Source organism: Microchirus variegatus (genome assembly GCF_963457635.1).
Source record: "Microchirus variegatus genome assembly, chromosome: 10".
Classification (NCBI taxonomy): Eukaryota; Metazoa; Chordata; class Actinopteri; order Pleuronectiformes; family Soleidae; genus Microchirus; species Microchirus variegatus.
This window is the reverse complement of record NC_139811.1, coordinates 392,469-408,571: the sequence shown is the minus strand read 5'-3', so window position 1 is coordinate 408,571 and position 16,103 is coordinate 392,469. Positions and strand designations below refer to the sequence as shown.

At 40.7% G+C, this 16,103-nt stretch overlaps 1 protein-coding gene across 1 annotated transcript; it reads right to left on the bottom strand.

Moving 5' to 3' along the window:
- Positions 1-3,122: 3,122 nt before the first annotated feature.
- LOC310933443 (MBT domain-containing protein 1-like) lies at positions 3,123-15,684 on the bottom strand. The gene is made up of 18 exons (XM_083896937.1): positions 15,570-15,684; positions 14,249-14,513; positions 13,330-13,463; positions 13,068-13,179; positions 12,862-12,941; positions 12,502-12,619; positions 12,221-12,355; positions 11,402-11,490; positions 11,154-11,252; positions 10,431-10,566; positions 9,867-9,922; positions 9,496-9,600; positions 9,183-9,330; positions 7,995-8,077; positions 7,622-7,859; positions 6,979-7,050; positions 6,281-6,472; positions 3,123-5,277 (listed from the first exon to the last, which is right to left on the bottom strand). The coding sequence occupies exons 1-18, from the start codon at positions 15,588-15,590 to the stop codon at positions 5,165-5,167; spliced, it is 2,196 nt and encodes a 731-aa protein (XP_083753063.1). The 5' UTR covers positions 15,591-15,684; the 3' UTR covers positions 3,123-5,164.
- Positions 15,685-16,103: the final 419 nt, after the last annotated feature.

Genomic DNA, 16,103 nt, shown 5'->3' with positions numbered 1-16,103 from the left:
TTTTTTGAAAAAAAGAATTTTGGTCCAAAATTTGACAAAAACAACATACTATACTATGTCGTGCAAAATCAAAAAAAAAATGTTTAACTTGTTTTTTTAGCCCAAAATGTGACAAAACGTCATACTATACCATGTAGTTGACCTCAATGTCATGCTACACTATTTCGTCCAAAATTTGACAATTTTTTTGAAAAAAAGAATTTTGGTTCAAAATTTGACAAAAACAACATACTATACTATGTCGTCCAAATTCTGAGTTTTTTTTAAATTTCTTTTAAGTCCAAAATGTGACAAAACGTCATACTACACTATGTCGTCAACCTCAATGTCATTCTACACTCTTTCGTCCAAAATCTGACCATTTTTTGAAAAAAAGAATTTTGGTCCAAAATTTGACAAAAACAACATACTATATATACTATGTCGTCCAAAATTAAAAAAAAAAATTTAAACTTTTTTTTTAGCCCAAAATGTGACAAAACGTCATACTATATCATGTAGTTGACCTCAATGTCATTCTACACTATTTCGTCCAAAATTTGACAATTTTTTTGAAAAAAAGAATTTTGGTTCAAAATTTGACAAAAACAACATACTATACTATGTCGTCCAAATTCTGAATTTTTTTGAAATTTCTTTTAAGTCCAAAATGTGACAAAACGTCATACTATACCATGTAGTTGACCTCAATGTCATTCTACACTTTTTGTCCAAAATCTGATCATTTTTTGAAAAAAATAATTTTGGTCCAAAATTTGACAAAAACAACATACTATACTATGTCGTCCAAAATTAAAAAAAAAAATTAAACTTTTTTTTTAGCCCAAAATGTGACAAAACGTCATACTATACCATGTAGTTGACCTCAATGTCATACTACACTATTTCGTCCAAAATTTGACAATTTTTTTGAAAAAAAGAATTTTGGTTCAAAATTTGACAAAAACAACATACTATACTATGTCGTCCAAATTCTGAATTTTTTTGAAATTTCTTTTAAGTCCAAAATGTGACAAAACGTCATACTATACTATGTCGTCTTCCTCAATGTCATTCTACACTTTTTGTCCGAAATCTGACCATTTTTTGAAAAAAAGAATTTTGATCCAAAATTTGACAAAAACAACATATAATACTATGTCGTCCAAAATTTAAAAAAAAAATGTAAACTTTTTTTTAGCCCAAAATGTGACAAAACGTCATACTATATCATGTAGTTGACCTCAATGTCATTCTACACTATTTCGTCCAAAATCTGACCATTTTTTGAAAAACAGAATTTTGGTTCAAAATTTGACAAAAACAACATACTATACTATGTCGTCCAAAATTAAAAAAAAAAATTAAACTTTTTTTTTAGCCCAAAATGTGACAAAACGTCATACTATACCATGTAGTTGACCTCAATGTCATACTACACTATTTCGTCCAAAATTTGACAATTTTTTTGAAAAAAAGAATTTTGGTTCAAAATTTGACAAAAACAACATACTATACTATGTCGTCCAAATTCTGAATTTTTTTGAAATTTCTTTTAAGTCCAAAATGTGACAAAACGTCATACTATACTATGTCGTCTTCCTCAATGTCATTCTACACTTTTTGTCCGAAATCTGACCATTTTTTGAAAAAAAGAATTTTGATCCAAAATTTGACAAAAACAACATATAATACTATGTCGTCCAAAATTTAAAAAAAAAATGTAAACTTTTTTTTAGCCCAAAATGTGACAAAACGTCATACTATATCATGTAGTTGACCTCAATGTCATTCTACACTATTTCGTCCAAAATCTGACCATTTTTTGAAAAACAGAATTTTGGTTCAAAATTTGACAAAAACAACATACTATACTATGTCGTCCAAAATTAAAAAAAAAAATTAAACTTTTTTTTTAGCCCAAAATGTGACAAAACGTCATACTATACCATGTAGTTGACCTCAATGTCATACTACACTATTTCGTCCAAAATTTGACAATTTTTTTGAAAAAAAGAATTTTGGTTCAAAATTTGACAAAAACAACATACTATACTATGTCGTCCAAATTCTGAATTTTTTTGAAATTTCTTTTAAGTCCAAAATGTGACAAAACGTCATACTATGCTATGTCGTCAACCTCAATGTCATTCTACACTTTTTGTCCAAAATCTGATCATTTTTTGAAAAAAAGAATTTTGGTCCAAAATTTGACAAAAACAACATACTATACTATGGCGTCCAAAATTAAAAAAAAAAAATTTACTTTTTTTTTAGCCCAAAATGTGACAAAACGTCATACTATACCATGTAGTTGACCTCAATGTCATACTATATTTCGTCCAAAATTTTACAATTTTTTGGAAAAAAGAATTTTGGTTCAAAATTTGACAAAAACAACATACTATATGTCGTCCAAATTCTGAATTTTTTTGAAATTTCTTTTAAGTCCAAAATGTGACAAAACGTCATACTATACTATGTCGTCGTCCTCAATGTCATTCTACACTTTTTGTCCAAAATCTGACCATTTTTTGAAAAAAATAATTTTGATCCAAAATTTGACAAAAACAACATACTATACTATGTCGTCCAAAATTAAAAAAAAAAATGTAAACTTTTTTTTAGCCCAAAATGTGACAAAACGTCATACTATACCATGTAGTTGACCTCAATGTCATTCTACACTATTTCGTCCAAAGTCTGACCATTTTTTGAAAAACAGAATTTTGGTCCAAAATTTGACAAAACGTCATACTATACTATGTCGTCCAAAATCTGACAATTATTTTGAAAAAAACTTTTGGGAAAAAACTTTTTTTTTGATCCAAACATTTCTGCCAGAAAAACAACAAAAAAGGTCAAATTTTACCTTCATCATAAAAATATCCTCAAAGTAATTTGAAATCATGAGATAAAAAGTCTAATTATCTGATAATCTCGACTTTTAGTAAGTTTTTTTTTCATACATTTTTAAATGGGCTTCCATAAACATTTTTTGGGGTCTGAATTTAAGATTTTCTTCTGTGTTCAGGAAAAGTTGAAAGAAGTAAATCAATAACTAAACATTTTCATAAATGTACGACGTGAACAAAGTGAACGTGAAAAAAACCCAAAGACACGAGTCATTTGTTTCAATTTAATTTCATCAAAGTGTGAAGTGAGTCATTTAAACCTAAATCTAATAAATTCTACACAATCATGCTGCCAAACATTGCACATCCTTTAAAAAAAACACAGACACGTTACACATTTACAGCTTATAGAACCAAGTCTATATGCGTGTATTTGTAAAAGTACATTCAGTCAACACCATGTACATAAACTTCATTGTTACACCGAGACGCTGGAAAAACATCTTCTTCGATATTTTACATTTGTGAAAACGATGTCAGTGAAATCAGAGTAAAAATCACGACTGGATTTGTTTATGGAACTCAGAGAAATCCAGTCCTGATTTTAATATTTTCTTTTCCTGAGATGATAAATCAAGATTTATTTATTTATGTTTTTAGAACAAAACCTCGTTATTAACTGCAACTTAACCACAGATGTGTATTTATGTGAATAAACTGTGTCTCTGTGAGCTCTATGGGCTTTGGTGTGGGAGAGTGAGTGCTTTACAAACTCTCTGCTGGCAGCCATTTTGTTTTCACTGACAGTGAGTCTCTGTGCATCACGGTGCTTCTCAGCAGCAGGTGGCGCTCACAGCGCAGTCAGCTCTGATTATGTGTCAGCAATTAATTCTAATCTGACGTTCTATGAAGAGATAAAATGTATAAAAAACATTTGTGAACAATGTAACATTATCAAACATGTATTTACAGTAGATGGCCTACAGAGGGCAGCAGAACTCAAAGAAGAAACAAACGTTTCACTGACAATAACACAGAATAACATTCAGACAGATCAGATTAGATTACGTCAGGTTAGCTTCAATCAGAATGTCAGATCAGATTAAATTACATCAAATTGGAATTCCTTAGACCAGATTACATCAGATCATGTCAAATTGAATTATTTCAGATTACGTCAGATTAGTTTGGATTTGAAAGAGATTAAATCACGTCTTTCAAACGTCGAAAACGTTTAAATCTACGAAAAAAGTTTCTGACAAATAATTGACTCTGGTAAAAATGTGCTTTAAATTCTTCAAACAAACTGAAATCACGTCAAGTTTTGTTCGGAAACTTCGCAGAAAAGACGAAAAAGAAGAATCTGGATCTTTAGATTTTTACCAATAATGAAGAAAAAGATTAGCATCTTCAGACTTTGTTCAAAATAACGATAAAAGTTTCAGAATAAAAAAACATTAAAGTTCACTTTATTATAAACATATGATTCAGAATAATCATCATAAATAGTTTTTTATTTTTCGTTTGTGACGAGAAACAAAAATGTTTTCATAACTTTCGCTGACGCTGCTTCACCGTCGCCCTCTGGTGGTCACTGGCTTCAACACAACTAATTTCTCTGATTTGAGAATTAAAATACATTTAGAAAATCATTTTTTAATAATTAATCTTCAAAAAAAAGGGGGAAACAAAGTTATTATAAACAAAATGTTAAGGGTTTTTTCTGAATTCTGTAGTTTTTAAAAATAACGACTAAACAACAACGTTAATTATTCACAATAAAAATCCTGAACTGTCCTTTAATACTCACTCACCACAGAGTGAAGACGTCACACACACACACACACACACACACACACACACACACACACACACACACACACACACACACACACACACACACACACACACACACACACACACACACACACACACACACACACGAATGAATGAATGAATGACCTCCCATACAAAAAAATTCACGTTGTGGCTTTCGTTGAAATATCGAGTGCGACAAAAAGTCGTGAAAGTCGCGATTATTCCAACGACAGTTGCTGGTGAAGGAGAAGTGGGCGGGGCAGAAAGTGGGCGGGGCAGAAAGTGGTGAGGACGTTGTTGTACCGGTTTACTTCATCTTTATTATGAACAAAGTTAGCTTATTAGCTCTTGGGGAGTAGTTAGCTTAGCATTATCCCCAAGATACAAGTTAGCTTTAGCTCCCGGGGAGTAGTTAGCTTAGCATTAGCCCCAGGACAGTAAAGTAACATTTGGACACAGTTGTTGTCACAGCACCTTCTGCTGGATGGAGGGTGCCTGTGCGGTGGGCGGGGCTACTGCTGCTCCTGCTTGGTGAAGAACGGTGTGGAGGATCCGTTGGTTGCTGGTTCAATTCTCTCAGGACAAACCTGTGTCCCCGCAGTGTCCTCGTCTTTAACCTTTGAAGCTGCAGAGACAAAGACCTCGCTGAGTCAACATGGCCGCCGCTCCACAGAGACACAATCTCACACTGTGACTTTAAAATGGAAAATACTGGTGTTTTAACACTGAAAACGACATTTTCAAATTGATTAAATTAATTTATACTGATTTTCATTCACAATCTCAGTGATGGACCTCAGTGAAGGACCTCAGTGATGGACCTCAGTGAAGGACCTCAGTGATGGACCTCAGTGATGGACCTCAGTGATGGACCTCAGTGAAGGACCTCAGTGAAGGACCTCAGTGAAGGACCTCAGTGATGGACCTCAGTGATGGACCTCAGTGAAGGACCTCAGTGATGGACCTCAGTGAAGGACCTCAGTGATGGACCTCAGTGATGGACCTCAGTGATGGACCTCAGTGAAGGACCTCAGTGATGGACCTCAGTGAAGGACCTCAGTGATGGTCCTCAGTGATGGACCTCAGTGATGGACCTCAGTGAAGGACCTCAGTGATGGACCTCAGTGAAGGACCTCAGTGATGGACCTCAGTGAAGGACCTCAGTGATGGTCCTCAGTGATGGACCTCAGTGAAGGACCTCAGTGATGGACCTCAGTGAAGGACCTCAGTGATGGTCCTCAGTGAAGGACCTCAGTGATGGACCTCAGTGAAGGACCTCAGTGATGGTCCTCAGTGATGGACCTCAGTGATGGACCTCAGTGAAGGACCTCAGTGATGGACCTCAGTGATGGACCTCAGTGATGGACCTCAGTGATGGACCTCAGTGAAGGACCTCAGTGATGGACCTCAGTGAAGGACCTCAGTGATGGACCTCAGTGAAGGACCTCAGTGATGGTCCTCAGTGATGGACCTCAGTGATGGACCTCAGTGAAGGACCTCGGTGAAGGACCTCAGTGATGGACCTCAGTGATGGACCTCAGTGATGGACCTCAGTGAAGGACCTCAGTGATGGACCTCAGTGATGGACCTCAGTGATGGACCTCAGGAGAACAGGAAGTCAGACGTACCTGCCCCGCCCTCACCGTGGACTCCACCACTCTCTGGCTCTGCTGAAAGGGGTGGGGCAGCTGAGGGGGGAGTGGGGGGTGATGGGTAATCTGGCGGCGTCTCGTTCTCGTCTCCTGATAGGCTCCTGGAGACGCCTGTTACCGCGGCACCAGAGAGACTCGCTGGTCGCTTAGCGATGGGTAACTTCCTCTCTGCGAGACAACGTAGACTTTTGTTAATGCGATAAAACGCTTGTCTGTTTATTTAATATTTAAGCTTCTAAAGCTACAGTACGTAACCTTTAAATCTGACATCGTTGTCAAATTCCAGGGTTCTGATTGTTTTCAGGTTCAACACAGGTTCACGTTAGTGTTGTTTGTGTTGCTGCACTGCATTGTGGGTTACTTTGTACAAATCAAATCATGTTTGTGTGTTCAGCTAACAGTCTGAGACAACACTCTACACACACACACACACATACTGTGCTAATGTTTTTGTTTGTCTGTGAACACATCACCATCACTTTAACAACATTAGCTACATGGTTGTTAATGGCAAGCAACAACTCTGCTGGGATAGCCTCTGCTAACCTGGGATAGCGTCTGCTAACCTGGGATAGCCTCTGCTAACCTGGGATAGCCTCTGAGGCTGATAGCGGTCCAGAGAGTGGTTAAGTTAAGTAGTTGAGTTAAGTTAGAGGACACTGAAGGACACTGACTTTTCTTCTGTCCTCTGTACTGCTGGGTCTTCTTCCTCTGTTTGGACACAGTGGACTGAAATTCTCTGGAGCCTGAAACACAAACGTCATGTTCACAAAAACTGTCAACAGCAAACAAACAAACAAACAAACAAACAGATCACACCACTGCTTATTCGCTCCGTTCCATTCACATCACAACTTATCAGTGGGAAGAGAGAGAGACGTTGACCTCTGAGATGATGATGATGATGATGATGATGATGATGATGATGAAACCGAGATCAGACATTTATGAACGTATGAACGACACATTTGTGCTGAGTCATGTCAAAGACATCATGTCATCAAATAGAACGTAAGAACATGACTCAGCTCATTTTCACAGTCTGTGCAGAAACATGTGATTTACAGTTTTATCTGAAGATATCTGATATATTGACGATACTGACCGATACTGACTGATACTGACCGATACTGACTGATACTGACTGATATTGACCGATACTGACAGATACTGAGATACTGACTGATATTGACCCATACTGACTGATACTGACCGATACTGACTGATACTGACCGATACTGACAGATACTGACCGATATTGACCGATACTGACTGATACTGACCGATAGCTAGCGTGGGTGGTGGTGCGTGCGTTACCTGGGTTAACAGCAGGGGGCTGCAGCTGGTAACCCGTCAGCTGACACCACCCGACCGGGTACAGGTCAGGTGACTCACAGTCCACCCACTGGTCGTACTCGTCCTCCCAGCCGTCAAAGTGAATCCTCAGCAGCCGGTGGACGATGCGAGTAACCGTGGCGACGCAGACCAATCGTGGCTCCATGAGGTCCACGGCCTCCAGCTTCATGCCGGGACAGAAGCCGTGGTTTGGGATGTCCTGAAGAAGACGGTAAGAAATGTAACTTCACTTAAAGTGATGTAGATGTTTCTCAGCAGCAGGGGGCGCTCACAGGACAGCTCTGCCTTTATGTCAGTGCCTCATACCAACACACAGAACAGACCTTGGACTGACCTTGTTGAAGAGGTTCACCGGAGCAGCCACAGACTTGGTTTCCTTCAGATATTCAAACCATCTGAACGGCAGGTTGGTGTAACCTGTGAGAGAAAACAACAGACAGTAACAACAGACACGTCAGTAACAACAGACAGTAACAACAGACACGTCAGTAACAACAGACAGTAACAACAGACAGTGACAACAGACAGTAACAACAGACAGTAACAACAGATGCGTCAGTAACAACAGTCAGTGACAACAGACAGTAACAACAGACGCGTCAGTAACAACAGACAGTGACAACAGACAGTAACAACAGTCAGTGACAACAGACAGTAACAACAGTCAGTGACAACAGACACGTCAGTAACAACAGTCAGTGACAACAGACAGTAACAACAGACGCGTCAGTAACAACAGACAGTGACAACAGACACTTCAGTAACAACAGAGTAACAACAGACAATTGTTATTACAACTGTCTGTTGTAATAACAACAGTCAGTGACAACAGACACGTCAGTAACAACAGTCAGTGACAACAGACACGTCAGTAACAACAGACAGTGACAACAGACGCATCAGTAACAACAGTCAGTGACAACAGACACGTCAGTAACAACAGTCAGTGACAACAGACAGTAACAACAGACGCGTCAGTAACAACAGACAGTGACAACAGACACTTCAGTAACAACAGAGTAACAACAGACAATTGTTATTACAACTGTCTGTTGTAATAACAACAGTCAGTGACAACAGACACGTCAGTAACAACAGTCAGTGACAACAGACACGTCAGTAACAACAGACAGTGACAACAGATGCATCAGTAACAACAGTCAGTGACAACAGACACGTCAGTAACAACAGACAGTGACAACAGACAGTAACAACAGTCAGTGACAACAGACATGTCAGTAACAACAGTCAGTAACAACAGTCAGTGACAACAGACAGTAACAACAGTCAGTGACAACAGTCAGTGACAACAGTCAGTGACAACAGACAGTAACAACAGACACGTCAGTAACAACAGACAGTAACAACAGAGTAACAACAGTCAGTGACAACAGTCAGTGACAACAGTCAGTGACAACAGACACGTCAGTAACAACAGACAGTAACAACAGTCAGTGACAACAGAGTCTGTTGTCACTGACTGTTGTGCAGCACTTCATTCAGACGTTAGGCGGCGTCGTACCTCTAGGTGGCGTCAGCTCGATGTGGTTGATGTCACAGAAGCCGGCGGGGAAGATGGAGGGGGAGGTGCAGTGATAACAGAACCAGTCCGATCCGTCCGCCGCCTCCGATCCGTCGATACCGATCATCAAGTATCCGTCAGCCAGAACCTGCACCAGGACATTAGCATTAGCAGCTTTAGCTTTACTCTGATCATGTCACTTCCTGTCAATCTGTTTGTGAGGACATGAAATACAGACACAGGAACTAACTAACACGAGACTTCCTGCATTGGGGGCGGGGCTTTGAGCAGAGGGGGCGTGGCGTCTCCTCACCTTCCTGACCGTAGCCACACAGATGGTGGACAGGTTGAGCGGATCGATGGCCTCCAGCTTCATCCCGTCCTGGAACCAGGCGCCGCTCTGGTCCACCTCCTTCACCTGAACACAAACACAGCCACGCCTCCTTTACAACACGCCTCCTCCTCCTCCTGCATCACCTCACCACAGAGGACCGCCTCCTTCAGGAGTTCTGGCTCCTGATTGGATCAGGTGTTGTAGGAACTGTCGTGTTGGATGTGATTAAAGAAGAATTTAAAGTTGAAGTGAACCAGAGCATAGATGGAGTTATCGGTGTCTGTCTGTGGTACTACTGTGGTACTTCTGGAGTACTACAGTAGTACCACAGTACAGTAGTGAATACTGACCTTGGTGAACAGCTGTCCCGGAGCGTCCACCTGAGCGTCCACCTTCTTGGACACATCTGGAAACAGAGACACACAGATGCTGAAATCACTTTTCACTTCTTTTTTTCATCTTTTCTTTCTCAAAGTTATGACAAATGTTATCATTTCACTTTTATCTCTATAATCCCATAATTCCAAAATGTCTTTAATCATTTTAACTTCCAATTTCATTCATTCCAAGCTTTTAACTAATTTTTAAAAATCTTTCCATCTCAGTATCATTTTTTCTTCTGACCTAAACTTTCAATCTGATGTTTTATATAATATCCCATAACTTAAATGTTTATATCCCAATTATAACTCACAGATTATGACTTGTTAATCTCATAATTTAAACTCATCTCAGGAAAGTTTTAGGTCTTTTGAAGCTGAAGTGAAGACGTGGCTGAGGGGGGGTGGAGCCTGAGGAGGGGGGTGGAGCCTGAGGAGGGGGGGGGGGGGGGTGGAGCCTGAGGAGGGGGGTGGAACCTGAGGAGGGGGTGGAGCCTGAGGAGGGGGGTGGAGCCTGTTGATCAGCTGACTCACCAGACCGTTTGAAGCGGTGTCCGATGGAGCGTGACCAGCCGATGCTGTGGATCAGTGGACTGTACATGTGACACCAGAAGTCGTCCGACCCATCGTCACACTCTTCATACACCAGACGCAAACGTCCTCCGATCACCTGACAAACATCAACAAGTCTAAGTGAAAATATTTGCAAAGAAATAATTTTAATTAATTTTTAAAAATCATGAAATGATCCATTTGCCCTGATGCACTTTGACAGTGAGCTGAGTTTCTTCTCAAAAACAAAAAGTATCTCGGAATGACTTGAAATTTACCATCATAATAGTTTTTATCGCCCTGAACAAGGATCCGTTGAAAATATTTGCATATTTATTAAGGAATAATTTTGATGAATTTTAGAAAATCAGGAAATGATCCATTTGTCCTGATGCACTTTGACAGTGAGCTGAGTTTCTTCTCAAAAACAAAAAGTATCTCAGAATGACTTGAAATTTACCATCATAATAGTCTTTATCGCCCTGAACAAGGATCCATTGAAAAAATTTGCAATTTTAATGAATTTTTGAAAATCATGAAATAATGATCCTTAACTGATCCATTTTAAGATCCCCTTAAATACTGACATCTCTCACAAGGTTTCAACAGTTTTGTTCAGATGACACTTGTAATTATGAATCTGACCTATAATGAGTCAGATTAGAGTCAGATTAGAGTCTATTAGAATCAGATTAAAGGTCTCACCTGTTCAATCAGAGCGACTCTGGTGCGACACAGGTGAGTTTTATCCACCACCTCCAGCCTCATCTGCTTCTTAAATGGAAACTGCAGACTCTCCTGAACCTGAGGGAGGAGCCAAAAGAAAAGCTTAACCTTTGACCTCTGACCACCCAAATCTAAAGTGTTCTTCAAACAAATCTGAAAAGTTTAGCTGGATGTGTTCACAGTCACAGTGACCTTTGACCTTTGACCTTCAGCCATCAGAGTCTGACCTTAGAGGAGAAATCTGGAGACAGCGTTTTAGAACCTGTCAGTCTCTTCACCAGGAAGCTTCTCCAGTTAGTGAATCTGTGGAGGATACCTGACACACACACACACACACACACACACACACACACACACACACACACACACACACACACACACACACACACACACACACACACACACACACACACACACGAAAGTGCGTTCACAGTGAACGTAAAAATTAGATCGTGTCCAAAGTTGACGCAAATATGTGACTTTCAGGGAACTACCAGTAAAACTACTACTAAACTACTAAACTACCAGTAAAACTACTACTAAACTACTAAACTACCAGTAAAACTACTACTAAACTACTAAACTACCAGTAAAACTACTACTAAACTACTAAACTACCAGTAAAACTGCTACTAAACTACCAGTAAAACTACTACCAAACTACTAAACTACCAGTAAAACTACTACTGAACTACTAAACTACTAAACTACCAGTAAAACTACTACTAAACTACCAGTAAAACTACTACTAAACTACCAGTAAAACTACTAAACTACCAGTAAAACTACTACTAAACTACCAGTAAAACTACTACTAAACTACTAAACTACCAGTAAAACAACCTTAGTTGATTCCCAGAGAAGCTGAGCTTGGGTGGAAGTGAGGTATTGATGATGAGGTATCGAGGAGGTTGGGATGAAGTATTGATGAAGTATCAATGAAGTATTGATGAAGTATCAATGAAGTATTGATGAAGTATTGATGAAGTATCAATGAAGTATTGATGAAGTATTGATGAAGTATTGAAAGAGAAGGAGAGTCTTACTCTGAGGAGGGACCAGTGGTCGTCCTCCTGCTGCACACCAGCCCACAGGGTGAACGTCTGACTCACACAAGTTCATCCAGAAATCTCTAGACGAGTCACTGTCGAAGCCTTCGTAACGTAGTAGAGCTTTAAATCCTGGAAACAACACACAGTCAGCTGCAGCTGTGTGTGTGTGTGTGTGTCACTGTGTGTGTGTGTGTCTGTCACTGTGTGTGTGTGTGTGTGTCTGTCTGTCACTGTGTGTGTGTGTGTGTGTGTGTCAGTGTGTGCGTGTGAGTTACCAGCCAGTTTAACCACAGCAGCGATCCAGTAGACCTTCATAGGTAACGTAGAGTCAGAGTTCAGAACCTCCAGACGAACTCCTTCACTGACATCTCTGCACCACGTTTCCATGGAAACCTCAACAACAACAACAACAACAACACAACAACACGTTTCCATGGAAACCTCAAGAACAAGAAGGAAACAGAATAATAACAAGAGTGACATGTGACTCATGTGTTCACATGAAAGGCTGAGTCATGTTAGGACGCCCCCTACTGGATCTGCTCTTCATGTCTGTTGTTGCTGTTCTTTTTTAGAGACTTTATTATTATTTTGTGCGTGTGTGTGCGTGTGTGTGTGTGTGTGTGTTTACCCACATGTTTGAAGCAGCTGACCGGAGCTCCTGTTACATCTCCATGTCCAAGATAACGAGCCCAGTCAAACATGTCCACAGGAACTACACACACACACACACACACACACACACACACACACACACACTTTGACTTTACAGCTGACACACCCACTGACTCATGAGCGCCACCTGCAGGCTGCTGTTATAAAAGTCATCAGAAACACTCACCACTCTTTTTGGCGCCGCCCTGCTGGTTTGTCTGATGCTGAGCACAGGGAGTCAGTTTGGTCATCAGAGGCTGTTTGTGCAGAACTTTGGTCTTTTTAGTGGGAGGTTTCCCCTGTAACACACACACACACACACACACACACACACACACACACACACACACACACACACACACACAGACTCTTTATCTCGTCTTCTATTTACCCAGATTTAAAACTGAAAATGTGTGTGTGTGTGTGTGTGTGTGTGTGTGTGTGTGTACCTGCAGTCTAGCGAGGACACTGGCCTTCTTGGAGTTGGAGGAGAAACTCCTGGAGCAGGAGACGCTGCAGAAGCGTTTGGTTTTACTGTAGAAAGCATCTCTGACTCCGATCATACCACACATCTCACAGGTCGCTGCAGAGAACACACACACACACACACACACACACACACACACAAAACCAGTGATTTTAGCTCACAGGGACACAGGAGCTGCTGGTCCTCTACTGCCTCGTGTGGTCACTTTGTGTCACTGAGTTAAGTCTAAAGTCAATATTTTAAAAGCTGAATTCACTAAAATCAGTCATTGTAAGTTAGTGATGGAGGCAGAAGTGGATCAACAACTCTATGGACTTTGGTGTGGGAGAGTGAGTGACTTTGGTGTGAGAGAGTGAGTGACTGGTGTGGGAGAGTGAGTGACTTTGGTGTGAGAGAGTGAGTGACTTTGGTGTGGGAGAGTGAGTGACTTTGGTGTGAGAGAGTGAGTGACTTTGGTGTGGGAGAGTGAGTGACTTTGGTGTGAGAGAGTGAGTGACTGGTGTGGGAGAGTGAGTGACTTTGGTGTGAGAGAGTGAGTGACTTTGGTGTGGGAGAGTGAGTGACTTTGGTGTGAGAGAGTGAGTGACTTTGGTGTGGGAGAGTGAGTGACTTTGGTGTGGCAGAGTGAGTGACTTTGGTGTGGGAGAGTGAGTGACTTTGGTGTGAGAGAGTGAGTGACTTTGGTGTGAGAGAGTGAGTGACTTTGGTGTGGCAGAGTGAGTGACTTTGGTGTGAGAGAGTGAGTGACTTTGGTGTGGCAGAGTGAGTGACTTTGGTGTGGGAGAGTGAGTGACTTTGGTGTGAGAGAGTGAGTGACTTTGGTGTGGCAGAGTGAGTGGTTCATAAACATGTTGTTATATGTTAAACAGTCATAAACTAACCCATGCCAGCTTTGCCGTCAGGATACGTGTAAACCTGTCCGTTGGTCTTGATGAGCGTCAGTGAGGACGAGTGGCTGATCTGTGTCCCTCCTCCTCCTCCTCCTCCTCCTCCTCCTCCTCCTCCGAACTCTTCATCATCACTGTCCTCAGGGCTGGACGCTCCACTGCGCCCCCCGCTGGACTCACTGCTGCAGCTGCTGTGGTCCTCGTCCAAACCGTCCATCGTCCCAAAGGAGTCCCGCCTCTTCCTGCACGGACGCTCCACCTGAGGGTTATCCACAATGAGTTCACCTGAGTACACTCATTCATGTGTCCACAAGGGGGAGCTGTCGCGTTAAAGAGCCCCTGAAGCAGGACTCTGTAACTGACCTGAGGGTCAATGATCATCTATTGTGGTGAAGAGGGAAAAACAACTGTTATATCATGATATCACACGTTTACTTAATAATATTATTTATGATGCAACATTAATGTATTAATAAACAGTTTCATGAAGATTCTTCACTTAAATGTTTGTAAAAAATGAGTTTCTGGGATTTTTCAGCTTCTTAAATGTGAACATTTCTGTGATGATTGTGACAAACATTATATCGTTCAACTACACACACGCACACACACACACACACACACACAGATGTTGCACACAGCTGCCACTGCAGTGCGGTGTGTGTGTGTGTGTGTGAGAGAGAGAGACTCAGACTGACAACAAAGAGAGAGACTCTGCTTCATCACCAGTTCTCCTCCAGTATTCTCTCCATTTTCCTTCTCTCAGCTCTTACACATCGACGTGAAGGTGAATCATTAAAACAGGCGCAGACTCTGCGTCAATAACCGTCTCCGTCAAATTCGTCTGGTTTTAAACGCACGTAGCGTCACGTTGTGTCACAGAAAGAACAGTTTAAACGCCGCTGCTCTTCATCACTAACTGCTCTTCATCTTAAACTGCGCCCAATGAAACAGACTCACGTTTAGTGGCGACGACTTTAAATGAAGCGAGAGAACAAACATCATATACATGCTTTTAAATGGGGCTTTGGAACGATGTGTAAACATAGAGATGCCATCGTTGTCTTGTTTTAACAGCTCGTTCAGACTGAGCCGAATGAAGCCGTAACATCAACTATTAAATAAACTGTCACACCGTGTTTTCACTTCAGCTTAATCCTCTTTAAAACAAGAGAAACTCCAAAAAAATCCAGATTTTCTCAATGGAGTTTGGTCCAGAGTCTGTGAAGCGGCTGTGACTCGCTATTAGCGCGACAACAGCGGAGGAAAACGCGCGCAGTCTCACCCGGACTGACCCGGACTGACCCGGACTCACCAGGTCTCTAGAGGTTTCCATCAGGCCGCTGGACCGCGGGGAGGAGCCCGAGTCCCCGAGTCCCCGAGCAGCAGAGCCCGCAGAGATCAGCGCTCAGAGCCGTGAACATATCAACAACACAGCGGGGTCGCGCATGCGCGGCGTGCACGCACGCACGCACGCACACACACACACACACACGCTCGGCTTTCATTGGACGACGGCTCTGCTTCGTGTGTTGAGTACAAATGAGATGAAGAGCACGTCAGCGACACCTGCTGGACACAGCCTGAACTACATGATCTCTGAGGAAAAGAGAAAGAATCAACTAAATATATATTATATTATATTATATATATATATATATATATATATATATATATATATATAACGAATATTTATATTTTAGTCAAAACAAAATGAAAACAAGAATCAAATATATATACATATATTAAGTATATATATATAAATATATATATATATATATATATATATATATATATATATATATAATGAATATTTATATTTAGTCAAAACAAAATGAAAACAAGAATC